The 17,018-nt window shown below is 49.0% G+C and overlaps 9 protein-coding genes across 9 annotated transcripts; 4 read left to right on the forward strand and 5 right to left on the reverse strand.

The window, feature by feature from the left end:
* Window positions 1-167: 167 nt before the first annotated feature.
* Window positions 168-5,030, reverse strand: EDB91DRAFT_1216216 (tRNA synthetases class I, catalytic domain-containing protein; the record flags this gene model as incomplete). The annotated part of the gene is made up of 14 exons (XM_041320831.1): window positions 4,751-5,030; window positions 4,657-4,697; window positions 4,548-4,603; window positions 4,364-4,497; window positions 4,190-4,318; window positions 3,868-4,135; window positions 3,563-3,818; window positions 3,280-3,497; window positions 2,671-3,010; window positions 2,547-2,618; window positions 2,280-2,494; window positions 1,746-2,226; window positions 1,389-1,686; window positions 168-1,332 (listed from the first exon to the last, which is right to left on the reverse strand). The coding sequence occupies exons 1-14, from the start codon at window positions 4,966-4,968 to the stop codon at window positions 168-170; spliced, it is 3,891 nt and encodes a 1,296-aa protein (XP_041182705.1). The 5' UTR covers window positions 4,969-5,030.
* Window positions 5,031-5,183: 153 nt separating this feature from the next.
* EDB91DRAFT_1243385 (uncharacterized protein) lies at window positions 5,184-5,775 on the forward strand (the record flags this gene model as incomplete). The annotated part of the gene is made up of 4 exons (XM_041322288.1): window positions 5,184-5,351; window positions 5,410-5,446; window positions 5,507-5,604; window positions 5,656-5,775. 4 exons carry the CDS (start codon window positions 5,184-5,186, stop codon window positions 5,773-5,775), a joined length of 423 nt encoding a protein of 140 aa, XP_041182706.1.
* Window positions 5,776-5,902: 127 nt separating this feature from the next.
* EDB91DRAFT_1103565 (uncharacterized protein) lies at window positions 5,903-7,872 on the reverse strand (the record flags this gene model as incomplete). Its single annotated transcript, XM_041317338.1, has 8 exons — window positions 7,530-7,872; window positions 7,454-7,476; window positions 7,390-7,410; window positions 7,261-7,338; window positions 7,093-7,214; window positions 6,933-7,044; window positions 6,532-6,876; window positions 5,903-6,477 (listed from the first exon to the last, which is right to left on the reverse strand). The coding sequence occupies exons 1-8, from the start codon at window positions 7,766-7,768 to the stop codon at window positions 5,903-5,905; spliced, it is 1,515 nt and encodes a 504-aa protein (XP_041182707.1). The 5' UTR covers window positions 7,769-7,872.
* A 627-nt stretch (window positions 7,873-8,499) lies between these two features.
* EDB91DRAFT_1103569 (U1 small nuclear ribonucleoprotein C) lies at window positions 8,500-9,594 on the reverse strand. Its single transcript, XM_041317339.1, has 6 exons — window positions 9,566-9,594; window positions 9,464-9,515; window positions 9,353-9,412; window positions 9,127-9,300; window positions 8,955-9,074; window positions 8,500-8,903 (listed from the first exon to the last, which is right to left on the reverse strand). The coding sequence occupies exons 1-6, from the start codon at window positions 9,569-9,571 to the stop codon at window positions 8,710-8,712; spliced, it is 606 nt and encodes a 201-aa protein (XP_041182708.1). The 5' UTR covers window positions 9,572-9,594; the 3' UTR covers window positions 8,500-8,709.
* Window positions 9,595-9,650: 56 nt separating this feature from the next.
* On the forward strand, window positions 9,651-10,250 carry EDB91DRAFT_1103571 (like-Sm ribonucleoprotein). Its single transcript, XM_041317340.1, has 4 exons — window positions 9,651-9,777; window positions 9,836-9,937; window positions 9,991-10,044; window positions 10,095-10,250. Exons 1-4 carry the CDS (start codon window positions 9,664-9,666, stop codon window positions 10,116-10,118), a joined length of 294 nt encoding a protein of 97 aa, XP_041182709.1. The 5' UTR covers window positions 9,651-9,663; the 3' UTR covers window positions 10,119-10,250.
* On the reverse strand, window positions 10,251-11,083 carry EDB91DRAFT_1103573 (uncharacterized protein). Its single transcript, XM_041317341.1, has 2 exons — window positions 10,618-11,083; window positions 10,251-10,548 (listed from the first exon to the last, which is right to left on the reverse strand). The coding sequence occupies exons 1-2, from the start codon at window positions 11,044-11,046 to the stop codon at window positions 10,330-10,332; spliced, it is 648 nt and encodes a 215-aa protein (XP_041182710.1). The 5' UTR covers window positions 11,047-11,083; the 3' UTR covers window positions 10,251-10,329.
* A 346-nt stretch (window positions 11,084-11,429) lies between these two features.
* On the forward strand, window positions 11,430-14,139 carry EDB91DRAFT_1045047 (uncharacterized protein; the record flags this gene model as incomplete). The annotated part of the gene is made up of 3 exons (XM_041313161.1): window positions 11,430-12,528; window positions 12,581-12,867; window positions 12,916-14,139. The coding sequence occupies 3 exons, from the start codon at window positions 11,430-11,432 to the stop codon at window positions 14,137-14,139; spliced, it is 2,610 nt and encodes an 869-aa protein (XP_041182711.1).
* Window positions 14,140-14,516: 377 nt separating this feature from the next.
* EDB91DRAFT_1243391 (acyl-CoA N-acyltransferase) lies at window positions 14,517-15,263 on the forward strand (the record flags this gene model as incomplete). The annotated part of the gene is made up of 6 exons (XM_041322289.1): window positions 14,517-14,537; window positions 14,587-14,656; window positions 14,714-14,801; window positions 14,850-14,977; window positions 15,033-15,161; window positions 15,214-15,263. 6 exons carry the CDS (start codon window positions 14,517-14,519, stop codon window positions 15,261-15,263), a joined length of 486 nt encoding a protein of 161 aa, XP_041182712.1.
* A 79-nt stretch (window positions 15,264-15,342) lies between these two features.
* EDB91DRAFT_1243392 (uncharacterized protein) lies at window positions 15,343-16,864 on the reverse strand (the record flags this gene model as incomplete). The annotated part of the gene is made up of 7 exons (XM_041322290.1): window positions 15,343-15,682; window positions 15,745-16,148; window positions 16,201-16,312; window positions 16,366-16,481; window positions 16,535-16,549; window positions 16,604-16,715; window positions 16,764-16,864. 7 exons carry the CDS (start codon window positions 16,862-16,864, stop codon window positions 15,343-15,345), a joined length of 1,200 nt encoding a protein of 399 aa, XP_041182713.1.
* Between the last annotated feature and the right edge of the window lie 154 nt (window positions 16,865-17,018).

Below are 17,018 nucleotides of genomic sequence, written 5' to 3' on the forward strand. Positions count from 1 at the left end.
CTAGCCAAGCCAAGCTGTAATCGTTTTATCTATTTAGCGCAACGTTGTATTGAGTGCTCGCAGCGAGATCTATAATCTGAGTATGCTCGTGAGTGCACTGAAATCCGACTACTACATAGCTTTAATGATCTAAACCTGTCGTATCATAACTGAACAAATCAACCCTTTTACATCCCCTTTCCAGCATCTTCTTTCAAACTGGCAATGCGGTTGAGTACCAAATAGTCGCCCTGCCTCAGGCCCGGAGGAACATCTGAGGGCTCCTCCAGAGCACCCAAGCGAGAGTCCGTGTCTACCGCAAGGTACGCGACACGCAGACCTTGGAATCGTACACATTCCTTTCCGACGAGTTGCTCTGGCGTGACCTCTGGAGTGCCTGCGTCATGGGAGCCCGCACCTGGGACTGCTTTGGCTGTGGCTGATCTCGCCCGAGCCTCCTCGAGGGCGTCTGCGATAGACCGCTTTGCAAGTGGCCAGAAGCTGACTTCAACCATGGCGCCCTTGATGACTTCCATGCTGTTAGAGTTGATGTCAGCTTTGAAGTCAGGAACGGCCGCGAGTGGGTTGTCGCTCTTGAATAGAGGGTGAAATATTCTTGTTTCGTCGATGCGAACAGGACTTCCCGAAGGTGTATGTTCGGCGACCCACTGGATATATGCCTTGGGTTTTGGAGGAGGGCCAGAATCCTCGAGGCGACAGAATACCTCTGTCACCTCACCAGTGGAGGAATCAGTCTTGTATGATGTACATGTAATGGGGTAAGGTGCTTGGAATAGGCCGACACTCTTTCCAGGTGCAAGGCGGAAGTAGTCTTTTGAGTCTTCCAGCCTGAAGTCGTCTGCGTCAATGTAAATCGTGCGGGTGAATGGAATCTGTGAAGATCCAAGCTGGGGATTCTTGGGATGGAATGGTTTGTCCACTACTACGAGGTAATCGTCGGGAACGTTCTCAATTGTGACTTTGAGAGGACGGAGGACCATGAAGAGACGCGGTGCACTGCCTTCCAGGTATTGCCTCACAGTTTGTTCGAAGCGTGCAATTTGGATGTTTGAGGCAGCCGTTGAAACGCCCAACGTGCTGACAAAGGACAAAATCGCGCCCGGAGGTACGCCTCGCCTTCTGAGAGCAATGAGGGTGTAGAGGCGAGGATCGTCCCATCCGCTAACGTAACCTTCATCTACCAGCTGGAGAATTTTTCTTTTCGAGTTGATCGTCCCTTGAAGATTAAGACGACCAAACTCTGACTGCCTTGGTTTGTATACGTCCAGGGCGTCACAAAGCCACTCATATGACTGGCGTGAAGCAATGAATTCCGTAGTGCAGAGAGAATGGCTGAGATTTTGTATGTCAACTAAAAGCAAACGAGGAGAGGACGCTACTGTACTCACGAAATATTTTCGAAGCTATCCACGAGGCAGTGTGTGTAATCGTAGGTGGGGTATATCTTCCATCTATCCTTGGTGCGATGGTGGCTTGCGTCCAAAACACGGTACGCCGTAAGATCCCACATCTGCGGGTTGCCATCTGTCAGATCCATCTTCATCCGGAGATTGGCTTCCTTGGGCTGATAATAACCATCGTTCATCTTTTTGAACTCATTCAACGATTCTTGGATCGGCCGTGTTCTATGCACGCAGGCTTTAGGAGCTGATACCTTTTCGCCCCTGTCAGCTTTGATTTGCTCCTCTGCAGAGCAGTTCACAGTCAGCAAACAGTCGCCATAAACACACAAAAGCTACACTCACGAGTGCAATGGCATACATAAGCTTTGTCGCGCTTAATGAGCTCGATGGCAAGAGCGTAAAGCTGATCGAAGTAATCACTGGAGTAGGTTATCTTCCAGGGTTCAAATCCAAGCCAGCGGACGACCTCGATAATGCTCTCAAAATATCTGGCCTCTTCTTTTTCCGGGTTGGTATCATCGAAGCGCAAATAACACTTCCCTCTATGGTGTGCGGCATAACCGAAGTTCACGAAAATAGCCTTGGAATGGCCGATGTGTAGATAGCCATTTGGTTCAGGTGGGAAACGTGTCCAGACCTGTCCACCAGTAGCGCGCAGGTGCTGCTCACGAAGTTCTGGCTTGATCTGGGGGTTCTCCCCTGGCTTATGCAGTGCGCCCAAGAAGCCCTCTTCAAAAACGGGTTTTCTATTGGATGAACTAGACCCAGCATCAGTCTCTGATGCCGTTGCCGTTGGCTGCGGGGCCTTCTCTTTTTTAGGCTCCTGCATTTTGGAATCAAAAACAGTAAACAGGGATAGCAAAGGATGCATCACACCTTGGTTTTCGGCTTCGCGGCCTCCTTAGCACCAAAGGTTTCCGTAAACACCTTCTCGACGGCGTTTTTAACTTCAAGGGGGTTCGCCCATCGAAGAGCCGGGCTGGCCTTGACCCCACTAATGACGGAGCCAAGGTTAGGCCAGCCAGCAACAGCATTCTCGCGGATGTAACTCGTGACTGAGCTATAGAGCTCTTCGGATGTAATGCTGAAACCTGTAACATCTGATTGGTACATTGATCGTACATCATGATCACCAGATCTCACCAACACCACACTCTGCATCAAATTCACTCTCGTTGATAGGCACACGATGTGTCTCGAGATACTTGACAGCAGCTGTACATAAATCGGTCACTGGTAGATGAAAGCGTCGCCTAACAAAGCTCACCATTGACCTGATCGACAGATTTGAGCTTCCCCTGCAAGATTGCCTTGATGACAAAATCTTGTTCGCTAGGTTCTACAGATTCTGCCTTAGCTAGCTGGCCAGCAAGTGCGGTGACGAGCGTGGCCTGCTTTTCATCCAGGTGAGCTTCGGTAAGATCGTATGAAACAATCAGATTACGAAGGACATTGGCGATTTTGGCATTCTTTGCTGCCTCTGCCGCTTTGGCCTGGGAAAGACCTATAGATTTAAAGAGGGGAATGTAAGTGTCTGATGCCGCAGGGTCGGACTTGGGAGGAGCCATAGATGATGGTCCTAAAGTGGATGAGGTTCGGCACAAATCCTACCGCCGTATGCAACTTGCAGGAAAGATGTGCAGGTACAGCCAATAGTACTAGAGGGTCCAAGTGTGGACGAAGATGCAGAACTTGAACGTGTATAGTTGTCTACAGCGTTACATTACAGATCTGAGTCAGGTCTATTGGATATTGATCAGTGACTCGACGTTCAACTTTCGTAACTGATATGGGCAATTTGATGATCTGATAATCTACGCCAGTATATCAAGTTGTTCGAGTTGTTTCAGAATCAGTGGGCTATAATATTCCCGACCTCGCCTACGAGCTGTCGTTGTGGTGAACCGTCTGGCTTCTTCCCAACTACACGGATTTCCATCTTCCTAGTCGCAATTTCGTCCACAAACGTGTCTACGTCACCATCTATAAATGCCTCTGATAATTCCATAATCCTATCCATTACTATGCGTGCAGCTCTCCGAGAGAAAAGCGGGAGGAGAGGGAAATCTGAGAACGAGGTGTGCTGCGAGCGTACTGCCGAGGCGGAAGTCAGATGAACTCCTGTGCGATTGATGTGCACTGAATGCGAAGAAACTCACCGATGGTCAGCACCCTCCGTTTCTCGGGCTCCCAGGCTTGCATCACACTGACCAGTCGCGAAAAATGATCCTTCCAGAGGGTGAACTTCTCAGAGTTGATGATAAGCAACTGCGGCAAAGCATCACCTGGTCTCTGAGGAGGTGGGCACGGGCCAGGTGAAGGGATTGGTTCTAGCCAAGGATCCAATATCAAGGCTCTATGCACAGGAATGGGTGCGCACACATCGGCAGGAGGATCAGTAGAAAGGATTGTGAACTGCAGCCGGTGTAAGTCACTGCACAGTTTGTAAACATGTCTCACTTGCAACAGTAGCACCGCCAAACGAATGTCCAGCAAGGAGAACGTCTTTTTCACATTCGACTGCCTGGTTATCGTCGTCGCTTGACCACGAAGACCAGTCGATTGGATTCTTGTCTATGATCTGTAATCCATGGGTTGACGCTTGATAACCATCTTGAACTACTTGTTTAAAGCTACGGAATGCAAGGTATATCTCGTGTCGCCTAAAAGCCAGCTGTTGCTGTCGAAAATAGATCATCGTTCTTTCATCATCTTTGGCGTCTGAAGTCCAACTTAGGAAAAATCATTCAGCTCTCCCTCTCAAAAACATTCATATGGATACTGACATCAAATCCCTCTCTTGGACGTAGAGTCCAAGTCCGGTAGCTGATGAAATGAATGCGTGACCTGAGCCATCACTGTGCTGGATAGCTAGAACCACTCGCCCTGAAGATGCAAGACGAGTGCACAATTGACTGAACACGATATGAGTTTAATTTGGTGCTGCAGCGGATAAATACCTGTATGCTGTCCGGCTACCGCCCAGGCCATGTGAGAATATAACAAGAGGCCAAGGCCGGGTTTCAGATTTAGCATGCCCATCAGACACAGTGGGGGGCTGCCTCAAAAGAGGTGCATTCGGATAAACTGGAATCTGACGGCGCAGTTAGCCATGGTATTCAGCACCGTGTCAAAGACTCGCACTTTCAACAGGGCACCATAGAGATACAGGATAGGCCATATGAGCCAGGAAAAAACCCCTGGTCAAAGTACTCGATCCAACATCTCTACAATATAAGTATGTGAGACCTGCCTGAAAAACGTGCGTAACCATGTAGAGACGCCTGCAATGGACTGGTGGAATATAATTGTGAGTTTGACTCGCTGGAAAGCATCTTGATACTGACCGGAGAAGCCAGTCCATCCCTTTCTTGGTGTTGTTATCCTTTACGTCCGCAGGATAATAGGCTGTAAAGACGACTTCATCAAGTTGTAATGCAGGTTTCAAAGTTCCACCTTCTCCACGTATCTTTGCAGTGCCCAGCACTTTCGTGGTGGATACAGGAAGCTTAAAGGTAGTCGCCCCTACCGGAAAACGCCCATGTGTTTCCGGCAGAAAAAGCATGGCGAAAGACTCTGGGAATTCGGTGATGCGGAATACTCTGATCAGCGGTAGTACTAGTTCATGATAGAATCAGTCACATCGGCTGAAAAGCCGACACAATGAATTGTCCTGATATGGTAACAAAGTTGCGGAACCCCTTACGGTAAGCGTTTGAAATAGCGGTTTTCGGTTTGAATTGCCTTTGAATCACGCTTGTCACTCAACTAATAGGCTTGATGTCGACCCAGCCTTTGCTACAGCGCACGGCGTCAAAGCGCATCGCTCTCCCAGTGCGCGTTGAACCCAAAGTATCGTTCGCCAACGAGCGCACCTTCTTATCATGGCTCCACTTCACTGTTGTCCTCGGCGGTCTTGCAGTGGGGCTACTGAACTTCGGTGACAAGGTTCGTCAGTCAGCTGTTCCTGATGACTTCGCTGGCTTAAATTGTTTGTGCTGCACAGGTCGGGAGGATTAGTGCGGCAATGTTCTCTGTTGTTGGTGAGCATATAGTTCGGATCAGCCATTTCGGGGTTCATGGTTTTCATTGACCGGTTCAAGCTATGGCTGTCATGATATACGCGTTGTATACTTATCATTGGAGGGCTGCTTCTATCCGCAAGGGAGGGCGTGGACCTTACGACGACCGACTTGGACCTGTAAGTTCTTAGCAAATTTTTGTAGCATCCTGCTAAACAATTTTAAATCAGACTATTCTATGCTCCGCACTCCTCAGTCAGCCCAGTTTCATTCTGCGAGTTTTGATGTGCCCTCATTCCCCTACAGTTGCTATCATCGTCAATTTCGTGTTGCGATTCACGGAGACGTAAAAACCTTAATGCTTCTGATGCGCTAGATCTATGGAATGGGAGCATTTATCAAATCTATTATATCTCGTAGCCTCTACATCAAGTGGTTCCTCAGGCAAACATGAATTGGGTTTTTCAATATGATTAGTCAGCCTCGCTTCTGTCTCTTACCAATTCGCGCGGACTGCCGAAGTATCAATGGATGACACGGACATCGATCGGCGCGACTGAGTCTAATCTTAGATGGCATCAACAACATGTGATGAGAGTGACGAACCTGCTTGCGCCCTCGGCCACTCCGCGTACTAAGTATACTTTGCGCTCTGCCATCGACCTCACCCTCGGCATCGGCATCGGCTCCTGTGCCTCCATCAACCTCCATCGGCGTTCCTTCCTTGCCATCTTCCTCTGCGCCCTCACTTGCCCTCCCGAGTCTTACTCTCAGCACTCGGATATCTTGTTCTACACGATCTACGATTTTTTTCGTGTCAATCAAGGAAGTGGTCGCTTCGATCAGCGAATCTAATTGTGCACAGTTTTCACGGGTGGGCATGACTAAACGTGTATGGTTGATGCCCAGCTCAGCAAGAGCCTGCGTAACCTTGGGTGCTATCGCTGCCTTTGGTGCGGGAAGTTTGAACGAGCGAAGGTGCACAGGAGCATGAGTAACTTTCGTTGTCGATGAAGCTGGAGGTTCGACCCTGATAATGCAATGTTGTGCGTCTAAAGCAGATGAATAAGCCTTGTCTTGGCATTATGGATTGAAACTCGACGTACCATAGGCTACTGACTTGGCTGACTGAGCCCTCTTTGGTGGTGGAGGCCCTAGAGAGATGATGTTTGATGGCGTAGAAGGTATTTCAATTTCATTTCCGTTTTTCTTTCTCTTTTTGAATCCTTCCGCAGAGAGAGCAGAAGGCCCGTCTTCTTCAACAACTATGTCAGGTAGTCCAGAGTCAATGCCAAGCAACGTGCGAAGAAGTTCATCGCGCTCTTTTTTGAACTTGCGTTCGTTTTGCTCCAACCGCTTCAGTTCGATGAAGAGGGCTTCTTCCTCGGCAATTTCCTCGGGTGTACGGTCCTCGAGGCTGGCGATGTAGTCTTTTCGCATTCGCTCGCGGTCTGGGGTGCGATAATGGTTAGGATTACCCAACGCCAAGACACAAGAGTCAGCGAACCTTTATCAAACTGATAGCTATTGAGAAGCTGGGCTTTACTCGCCTCGTCGCCTGCCCAGGGTCTGTTCCGGATGAGCTTCCGGCAGACGCTGTAGTATCGGTCCTTGAGATCCTGTTGCAAGTTCAGCACGGCACAATTGCAAAGGGCTTTGTGCATTACTTCAAGAGCGCGCGCGGGGCCGTCTGAAAACTCATAGCGGTCATGCACCACATACCACCGTGTATCGTATTCTCGCACAATGCTAAATAAATGATCAGTCTCGTCCTTTGTCCAGTCCTTGTCTATAAGAAGTTAGGTATGCGCAGGTATATCGAGAAGTGAACTTGCCTTCGAGGAAACGCGTGTATTCCTCCTGTGAGTAGGTGTATGGTTGTGATTCCACGTTATATTTGGTAAAGGGGTATTCTGTGCATTGAAGTTTCAGTATTCGTACAGCGTCGAATTAACAGCACAAACCTGCATCTGGATCATCCGTTGCTTTGACCCAATGTCCCTAGTTGCAGTAAATCGGTGCGTGCACCATTCCTAAATGGCCTCCACTCCCTGCATGCACCATGTCATTGAGCACGCACACGTGATTGTGACAGGAAACTTACCACTTGACCTTTCCACCAGATCCAAAAGTCGGCTTCTGCTTCAGGCGCGGCTTAGCTAAATGTGCCACAAGAGAAGGCGCGGACGGTCCAATAAGTGCATAGAGCTCTCGAGAAATCCCCTCAGGTTTCTTGGTGACCTGGCCTTGAGATTTTCGCGGAGCTGGTGTTGTAGATGGAACCGGTGTTGAAGAGCTTGGTAAGGAAAGTGCGCTGCGTATGTCGGACGCTGAGACTGCCATAATTCATGCAACTTTGTGGACTTGACAGTATTGATCCAAGAAGTGGGTTTCCAGAAAAGGAAGTAGCGTATAAGAGAGAGCTCGCACGGCGGCGCACGCTGATCAGTTAACTTGGCAATGACCACCATCTCATCCTCTACTTATGGAGCTGGCCAAGTCGAGTCACTACTCTCGACTGACCTAGGCTCTATAAACTTCAAGATCAAATCCCACTCAGACAACGCCTCGGTTGAATACTCTTGATTGACTGAAGTTGTTCGTCGGCGCTCAACCAAGGAGCGCGACTCGGATAACGAAGTTCCAACTTTTCAGATGAAAGACCTATATCTTAGTTCGAATTCATTAGCCTACGTGGAGCAGTACTCCAGCGGACAGTTGTACCGACAACGTCGTCTGATGTGAAAGCGAAGTAGGGATCGCCATGAACACCAAACTCATTGCGTCTTCTACTACTCTTCGACACGGCGAACGATCATTGCCCGTCCTACGAATTATCCACATATGTTGACTTCAACACTCATAGGTACGGCGGAGTGGTCATCAACAGAGACTCTTCACGGTGAGCTGCTACCAAACGCCGCCAGCAACACGAATTGCCTTGTCTACCATACCAGACCCGTAGAAGAAGGAAGATAGTCATTCCTTCTTAGTAATAAAGACGGATTGCGAGAACACTTCACTTGCTAATGGGCTGCCCGAATGTAAGGTATAAGTCGAGGTGCACGGTATTGCGGGCATGTTCACAAGAAGGCATTCGATATCAAATTCAAGTCCGAGAACTTAAGCTTCAGTGCGATGATCAGGTATAAAACTAGTAGATTGACACAACAAAGAACTGAAGCCATTTTAGAAGACAAAAAAAGGAAGGAAAACTATAGTTTACCTTCTAGAAATATACTAGGAAATATACAACCCACCACAGGATTGACGCCCGAAAATTATTACCTGCTAGCCATCATTCTCAGTCTGTCAGGATGGATACCGCCTGGTCCCGCAATAGGACCATCATTTTGGTCTGATGAGGGTGGACCACCACCTGGAGGCCCGAAGTTGCCATGTGGGGGGAAGGGCGGCATGCCGCCACCCAGAGGTGGTCCGCCACCATTAGGGCCATTAGGAGGGAATGGAGGAGGACCTATTGCCTACTTAATCTCCGAACTTTCAATGTCAGGAGAGAACGACGTACCACCTGGGAAACCGCCAGGAGGACCCATTGCTGAGGGAGGTGGCATGCCATCACTAGGAGGGAAAGGTGGTCCCATCATGCCTGGAGGTGGGAACGGTCCGGGAGGGAAAGGCGGACGAGCTGCAAAGAAACTCAGTTTCGGAGTAGATTGACAGTAGGATCATATGCTCACGTGGAAATGCTCCGGGAGGACCACCGAAGCCCATGGGAGGGCCTGGAAACTGTGGAGGGGGTGCACCTAGGTGGTGAGGTCCAAATCCGAACCCTCCTGGAGGGGGGCCGCCGCCGCTTTCGTACGCCGCAGTGATCTGATCGATGATACTTTGTGCTTTGTCATGGCCGAGCGCTGAAATCATGCATCAACACGCTGTCAGTGAGCGAAGGCACCATCTACTCACATGCATAATAATCCCGGACGTTTGCTAGGTGGTTTCTTCCGCTGTTATGAGCTTTGCGCACTACAGAATGCCTGAGAACGGGAATCTGATTATAACAAGAAAGTAACTCACCTGAAGCAGAGTCGTGAGTGAGAAAAACGTCACAGTAGTCACAGTAGTGTTTCTACTCTGCGGTTAGTAGCTATTGCACCAGATAGAAATGATACAACGTACCGGCATAGCTACAGGTCGTTGATGTTGGCGAAAGAATAACTTAGGGAGGCTGAGTTCGAAAGACCATTTACTGCTTACCTAATCTCACTTTCACTTCAATGGATCCTTCATCGTCAGGCATCCAGGAGCCATTCGACCTCATCAGATTATCTCTCAGCGAACGTGTTTTTGTAAAGTTACGGGGGGATCGTGAGCTTACTGGCGTACTTCATGTGTGTTTGGTTCAACATATTTCACAAGTTCCGTTTACTGAGATACCTTGGTTTGCAGGCTTATGATGGCCATATGAATCTCATTCTGAGTGATGTCGAAGAAACAATCATGATCGTAGAGTCCATCGAGGGAGCTCTGGAAGGACAGGGAACAGTCAAAGTAAGTCTGAAGTCCTACGCTGAACATCGGAGGCATTATCTATGACGTTTTAGGTGGCTAAGAGAAAAATGGAGATGTTGTTCGTTCGAGGAGATGGCGTTATATTGGTACGTGAATTTTACAGACGACTCATGACCAGTGACTGAGTAGACAGCAGGTGTCACCACCATCGCGGACTTGAACCCTAGACATGGGGTGGGCATCATAGATCAGTGCTCTGCCAGTATATTTTTCGGCAGCAATTCCCTTGCATGTAACGTCGCACATATGTCCTTGTAATCATTGGATGGTAAGAAGTAAAAATGCATTTAATACATAGTTCTGACCGGAGAGCACGTAATACATGAATCGATTCGTTCCGAGAAGACTCAAATATACAACACCCCTACACCTTAGGTTGCAGCTATTACAAGTCCAGAAGGGTTGATTTCATCGACCTCAGTTCCCACTCCTTGAGAGGAGGTATTAGGCGAGGTAAGGTTTGATGGTAGCATGGTAACTGGACAAGGTCCAGGCTGGTCTGCTGCAGGATCCTGATCAGAATCTGGGGCTACTGCGCCAGCAGGCCAAGTATCAGGATCTCTGAGCCAACCAGCATGGATGACTTTAATCTTGGACGAGAGAGAGAGAGAGTAGAAGTAAGCTGATAACTGATAATTTTGAGATTATGCGTAACCCACCACGAGATTCAGGGGAAGGCTCCGTTTCAAACGACCGCCATTTACAAGACCCTTCCAAACTTTCTCAATCCCATCTTTCCAAGCTTGTTCGTTATTCACTGCACCTGGCTTGCTAAGAAGCTGCTCTAATCTCTGACGTGATGAAGAGGGAGGAGAGCGGTGGTGAGCCTTTGTGGGAGTGAGCCACAGAGCTCTACGAGCTGCGTAATGAGCTGGACCAGGGGGAGGAAATTCAGGGTTAGATATTAAAGATGAGCTGGTAGATCTGTTTGGGGATTGCAGTGGAGTATCTTTTGAGCGAGAACGGGCATCACGGGAATTGAATTTTCCAGCAAGTTTGAGAAAACGGGTATGAGCAGGTACAGGGGGAGTAGGACGTTCGACGTTGACGGTATTAGAGACGAATTTGTCTAGTTTGTTGGGTATCATATAAGAGACAAAAGAGAGGCACGCGTTTAGGTCATTGCCAAAGGCGCAAAAGCAAGGTTTTTATTTATTATTTTTGGAAACAATAAAACAAATATAGAACTTAATTCCCATGTAGTTGGTTAGCAAAGGATTCCGGTCTCGGACTGGCTCAGACTCGATCCATGGCCAAGCGCGCAGGTATGCCATCCGCCAGGACTCCAAGGGTTTTTTATCGCTCGAATTCACCTTCACAGTCAACAACTTCTTTATCAGAGAATGAAGACGACGATATAAACAAGTCCCTCTTTTTTGGTGGTCCAGTTTCATCCGTTGTATCACCCGCTCAATGGGCTTCTCGCCTTCATCATCCCTCAGATGCAGGAATACATTCATCTCATTCCCCAATGTCTCAAGTACCCCCAGAGGTCCTTATTCATATCCTAAAGCACCTTCATACCCCTAGGGATCTCTATCATTCTTTACTAGTTTCGCGCTCATGGTGCGAATGCTCAGTAGAGCTTCTATGGCACCGCCCTACATTCACAAGGCTTTCTACCCTCGTAAAAATGATGAGGGTCATTAGTCGAGGCGACCAGACTTTCACTTATAGTCGCTTCATCCGTCGTCTCAACTTCCTTTTCCTCGGTGCCGACCTCACCGACGCCCTTTTCTCCCGCTTAGCCCAGTGCGACCACTTGGAGCGCTTGACCCTCGTAAATTGCAATTCTATCTCCGAAGATGCCCTTCTTCGCGTATTGCCTTGCCTCCCAAATTTAGTCGCCATTGATCTTACAGGAGTCGTCGAAACTTCTGATCATGTCGTCATCGGCCTGGCATCAGCCGCTAGGCGCCTTCAAGGCATCAATCTCGCAGGATGCAGACAGGTCACCGACGCTGGTGTATATGCGCTGGCTTCCAACTGTCCCCTTCTTCGTCGCGTCAAACTCAGTGGCGTTGATCAGGTTACCGACGGTCCTGTTTCAGCTCTAGCCAAGTCTTGCCCTCTCCTTCTGGAGATTGACTTGAATAATTGCAAACGCATTACCGACATCTCTGTTCGTGACGTCTGGACTTACTCCACACATATGCGTGAAATGAGGCTGTCCCAGTGCGTCGAGCTTACCGATGCTGCCTTCCCAGCGCCTGTCAAGCCTCAGGTCACGCCACGGAATAACCCTTTCCCAACCGCCCCTCACAGCCAGGATGAAGGGCTTCCCCCTTTGGAGATTCCAAGGCCCTTGGACCATCTTCGTATGCTAGATCTGACAGGTTGTGCGCTCATCACGGATGATGCTATTGATGGAATTATTTCCCATGCCTCAAAAATTCGGAACCTCGTTCTCTCAAAATGCATCCAATTGACGGATAGGACTGTAGAGAATATTTGCGTTCTCGGCAAGCATCTGCACTACTTGCATCTCGGACATGCGGCCAACATTACAGACCGCTCCATTAAAACGCTTGCACGGTGCTGCACTCGCTTGCGTTATGTTGACTTTGCAAGTATGTCCCTCTTTTCTTTTCATGTGGAATGAAATTTAATTCTATAAAATAGACTGCGTCCTTCTAACCGACATGTCCGTCTTCGAGTTGTCCAGCCTACCCAAGCTCAGACGAATTGGTCTTGTGCGCGTCAGCAACCTGACGGACGAGGCGATATACGCTCTCGCTGAGCGACACAGCACTCTAGAACGCATCCATCTGTCCTACTGTGATCAAATCTCGGTTATGGCTATTCACTTCCTGTTGCAAAAGCTCCACAAGCTCACTCATCTGAGCTTGACTGGTATTCCTTCTTTCAGAAAAACCGAGTTACAGCAGTTCTGTCGTCAAGCTCCACAGGTCAGTGACACAAATATGACGTCTAATAAGCTATTGACGTCCCTTTAGGAGTTCAACATGAGCCAAAGGATGGCTTTTTGTGTCTACTCAGGCAGCGGCGTCGCTAAACTGAGAAGCTTCCTGACCGACTTATTCAATACCATCACGGAAGATATGAATGCCGACGATGACGAAACGGAGTATGACGACGACTTTGACGAAGGATTTGTTGAAGGTGCCATGGATGCTGATATGGAGGGTGGGATGGATGGTGATCTTGACGAAGACTTTATGCACGATGGAAGATACAACTTCCACCCTACGCCTCAACCAGCCGTGTCCACCCTCCGCATGCATCATCCAGAAATTATCACCCCTATCTCACAGCATCCCGAGCTTGCTATGCAGCGTGATATGACCTTGCGGCCAAGTCATGTCACCGTTGCCTCAGCTCCTGCCGTGTTCGCTGCTAACAATCAACTGCCGCCTACGTCATATCTTAATCCACAACCCGTAGCGGGGCCGTCCAATCCTGCTTTGCGAAGATCTCGCATGTTTGGATATCAGCCCGTCATTGAGATTTCCACTTCCCCCACTCATAGCGACGTCCCATCTAATCGCAGTGCTGGCACAGCCCAGTCGAATGGAGCGGGCTTTTTCCGCACATATCAAGAACCAATATCTTCTGCTAGAAGTAATGGCGCTGTAACGCCCGATTACAACTTTGCGGAGTTAGGTCATGGCCGGGGCACAGAACATGATACTATCGAACACATCGGTCCACCAGTTCCTAGACACAGTTTTACCTCGCCGACGTCATTCAATGCCGCTGCCGGACCTTCAACCCAGGGTATCACCCAGGTGATGCACTCAGCGAATTTCGAATTTCGCCTCGCGCAGAACCCCGAACGTCATGGTTCGATGATGGACCAGGCAAATATGGCAAATAGCTACTATCTTGCCCCTGCTGCCGCATCTTCCGACCGCCTTGTGCCATGGCCACCCATGCGCCCTGAACCCATGTACGACATCCCGTCGCACACCAGCCAGGAGTTACAAGACTCCGTTCAGGCTGCTCTCAGCCCTCCAACAGATGCTCGTGAAGCTGAAGGAAGAGGCAGGAGCGTCAAGAGAAGCCTTCGAAATACCTTTCACGCTGCAGAGCATTTTTTCTTCGGTCGTGGGTCGACTTCGAATGGGCAGATCCCTGAGTCGAATGCCTCGAACCCCTGGGCCCAAGGGAATGTAAATAACACCGGCGACGCAGCTGGGAATGGCGGTCAGCCTCGCTAAATGAGTGCTGAACGTTTGCAGTAAGTAGATAGCAAACATGGATGGCACACTTGTTCTTTCCCCCAAACGCATTGCGCAACCAGTTTTGTTGTAGCCCAAAACCCGGAATATTTATTACAGTCACCAAAGTTGTTGTTCTTTTGCCTGTAGCGATATCACTGTTGTACATTGTAGATTTTATGCTACTTATAGTGATTATGTTGGAGGCAACCAAAATCGTTCTTGGGTCAATGGAAGTGTGGGTTCGTTTGCATCAGCTCTCACGACCTCGACTAAGCAAGACTACCACTCACACGAGCCGCACCTTTAAGGGTTATCGAAACCCGCACCCTCTATCCTGCTACGCCGTCGGGAAGCTGAGGCAAGTCTGTTCTAATATGAATGTCCGTGCAGTCAGGGTACGCTAGCGATCTACCAAGAGCGCGTAGAATTGCTCATTTTCACCAGGTCGAAGATCTTGCAGGTATGCAAGCCTGCAATCTGCACAACCTACCCGAGAACTACACAATGAAATACTGTTCGTCTCTTCTGCGTCTCTTCTTTCGGAACTGAGGTTGACAGAACCCACCGCCAGATCTATATCACGCGCTATCATGGCCTTCACTCTCGTATGTGGCCGAGGATCACAATGGACGGATTGTTGGTTATATTCTGGCAAAAATGTGCGTCGAATGTTTCCGCAGCGACATCGTAGTCTAATCGAATCGCAGGGAGGAAGTCGAGGAGCAAGAGGGCCAACCTGTGACTGACCATGTTCCTCATGGGCACGTCACTTCAATATCTGTCATGAGATCATACCGTCGACTTGGGCTAGCCAAAAAATTGATGCTTCAATCACGTAAAGTCTGTCTTCTCTAGGCTAGAACGATCATTGATGTATTCTTTGATTTCAGAGGAGGCGATGAGCAGCATCTACCGTGCGGCATTCGTCTCTCTCCATGTCCGCAAGTCGAATCGTGCGGCACTAAGTCTGTATCGCGACACGCTTGGATTTACTGTCAAGAACATCGAAGAAAAGTACTGTGAGTCTCCAGACATCTTTGTCACCTGGTTATTAGATCGCGTATTCTTTAGATGCCGATGGAGAAGACGCGTATGCTATGCAGCTCACATTCCAGCAATAATATGAAGGAAACTGCAGGCAACATCAATAGTTTACAGCTATACTTTCGACACTTAACGAGTTATTGTCACCCCTGCTGGCTATGGTTTTGCGTCGCTCCCCACCTGATCAGGCAACGCCTCTTCCATTGCAACAGCTGCTTCAACGTCCTTCCGAGCCTCGGTATCGCCATTCTCAGTGATACCTCTAGCTGACATGACGGCTTCCCGAATGATCTTGGCTGTATCGAGTCCCAACTGGTAGTAGCCATCATTATATCTTGGATTGAACATGTTGGTGTGTGCTTGAACTTCATCTGCAGCCTGTGTATTTCTTGCAGGAAGAAAGTGTGCAGCCATCGGAGATGTTCGCGGAGGAAGAATGGCGAATGTCCTCGGCGTCGAGAATGAAGGTGGTGGTGGTGGAAGTAAGGTGTAAAATCTGGAATTTCAAGAAAACTTAAGAAAGAAACCGAGGAAAATCACGAGATCTGTTGGACGTACGTCCGGAATACAACACCAAGGTGTACCTGTGCATCAATCAAATCTCGCAGACGCTTTCGCAATGCCTCCTCATCCCAGAGGTTGCGAACATAATTCAAGTGATCAGTAGCCCAGCCGTATCCGGAACCGATGTCGTCTCGGCGGTAGTATGCTGTTCCAGCAGCTGCGCCAGCCACCAGCGCTCCGCCAACAGCATACGCTGCAGGACCCCACTTTCCCCAACCACTTTCCGCAGTGGGGGGCGCTGTTATAGATGCAACAGCGGTTTGCTCAGAGGCGGTCGATGCTGCACCTTTCTTGCCAAACAATGAAAACACGTCTGAAACAACTGTGCGGGCTGTACTGGCGTATTCCACAGCCTTGGTCGCACTGTTCTTGAATACAGCAGGGTGAAGACCAAGATACTAGCAAAGATTAGCAGCTGGGAGAGCATGCGATAACCGTCAAGCAACTCACAGGAGTATCAAAGGCTATGCACGCGATGATCTTCGGCCACAATGGGGCGTCTTTGTCAGGTCTTGAATTCACAAATGCCAGTAAAGCATCAGCAGCAAGTAACCCTCCCATACTGTTTTACTTGAATCAATGGAATTGCAATCATATGCTTGAAATTATGCTCACCTATGACCGCATAGCACAATCCTGGCTTTTCCGGCTCCTCCCCCATTGCCATCCGCGACTTCTCTTTGTACGGTCAGAGTAGTTAGCCAGTCGGCAAAGTGTTCTACTGCAGCGTTCTGAGCAGAAGTCTCTATCTTCGTGCAAATATAATAAAGTAATTTTCGCGCACCAATTGTCCTTTGGTCTATGCGTCTCCTGGTCAGTCGCCCAAACGGCAACTTGAAAAGAATGGCCTGACCTCATATGAGGGAAAGAGTATACATTCCACCTTGAGATTCTCTATGGTTTCCTTCAGGACATGCTCTAGCCTCGCAGGGAAGTTCTCGAACGTTGTATCCGTTCCCTTGAATCTACGTGTTGTTAATTGGAGAGCTCTGACTTGCGTCGTCTACACTGACCCATGAATGAAGATAATAAGAAGGAGGTCAGGAGGAAGTTGTTTGACTACTGCGAGACTGTTTGCGCTATTGTCTCCTGGCGGTACATCTGCCGAGTTCATGGTCGCGAAGGGCTGCGCACGTAGTTGGACGCAAGCCAGGTGTATGCTTGAACTTAGATAGAGTAGGGTTGCTTCGATATTCGCAGGATTATGCGATTGGTATCAAGTGCTTAGCGCCAATCTCGCGCCGCTCAGCCACGTTGGTCGACTCGCC

Source organism: Suillus paluster (genome assembly GCF_016628075.1).
Source record: "Suillus paluster strain FC165 chromosome Unknown EDB91scaffold_4, whole genome shotgun sequence".
In the NCBI taxonomy this organism is placed as follows: Eukaryota; Fungi; Basidiomycota; class Agaricomycetes; order Boletales; family Suillaceae; genus Suillus; species Suillus paluster.

What these genes read in the sequence shown, in the direction of transcription:
- EDB91DRAFT_1103569 (XM_041317339.1), bottom strand. An exon ending in CACTCACGACTCTGCTTCAG is followed by an intron (nt 9,413 to 9,463) that starts GTGAGTTACTTT and finishes GGCATTCTGTAG; the next exon opens with TGCGCAAAGCTCATAACAGC. An exon ending in CGTCCGGGATTATTATGCAT is followed by an intron (nt 9,301 to 9,352) that starts GTGAGTAGATGG and finishes GCATGATTTCAG; the next exon opens with CGCTCGGCCATGACAAAGCA.
- EDB91DRAFT_1103571 (XM_041317340.1), top strand. Translation starts at nt 9,664, where the DNA reads ATGGATCCTTCATCGTCAGGCATCCAGGAGCCATTCGACCTCATCAGA. An exon ending in AGCTTACTGGCGTACTTCAT is followed by an intron (nt 9,778 to 9,835) that starts GTGTGTTTGGTT and finishes CTTGGTTTGCAG; the next exon opens with GCTTATGATGGCCATATGAA. An exon ending in AAGGACAGGGAACAGTCAAA is followed by an intron (nt 9,938 to 9,990) that starts GTAAGTCTGAAG and finishes ATGACGTTTTAG; the next exon opens with GTGGCTAAGAGAAAAATGGA.
- EDB91DRAFT_1103573 (XM_041317341.1), bottom strand. Translation starts at nt 11,046, where the DNA reads ATGATACCCAACAAACTAGACAAATTCGTCTCTAATACCGTCAACGTC. An exon ending in GCCTTCCCCTGAATCTCGTG is followed by an intron (nt 10,549 to 10,617) that starts GTGGGTTACGCA and finishes CTCTCGTCCAAG; the next exon opens with ATTAAAGTCATCCATGCTGG.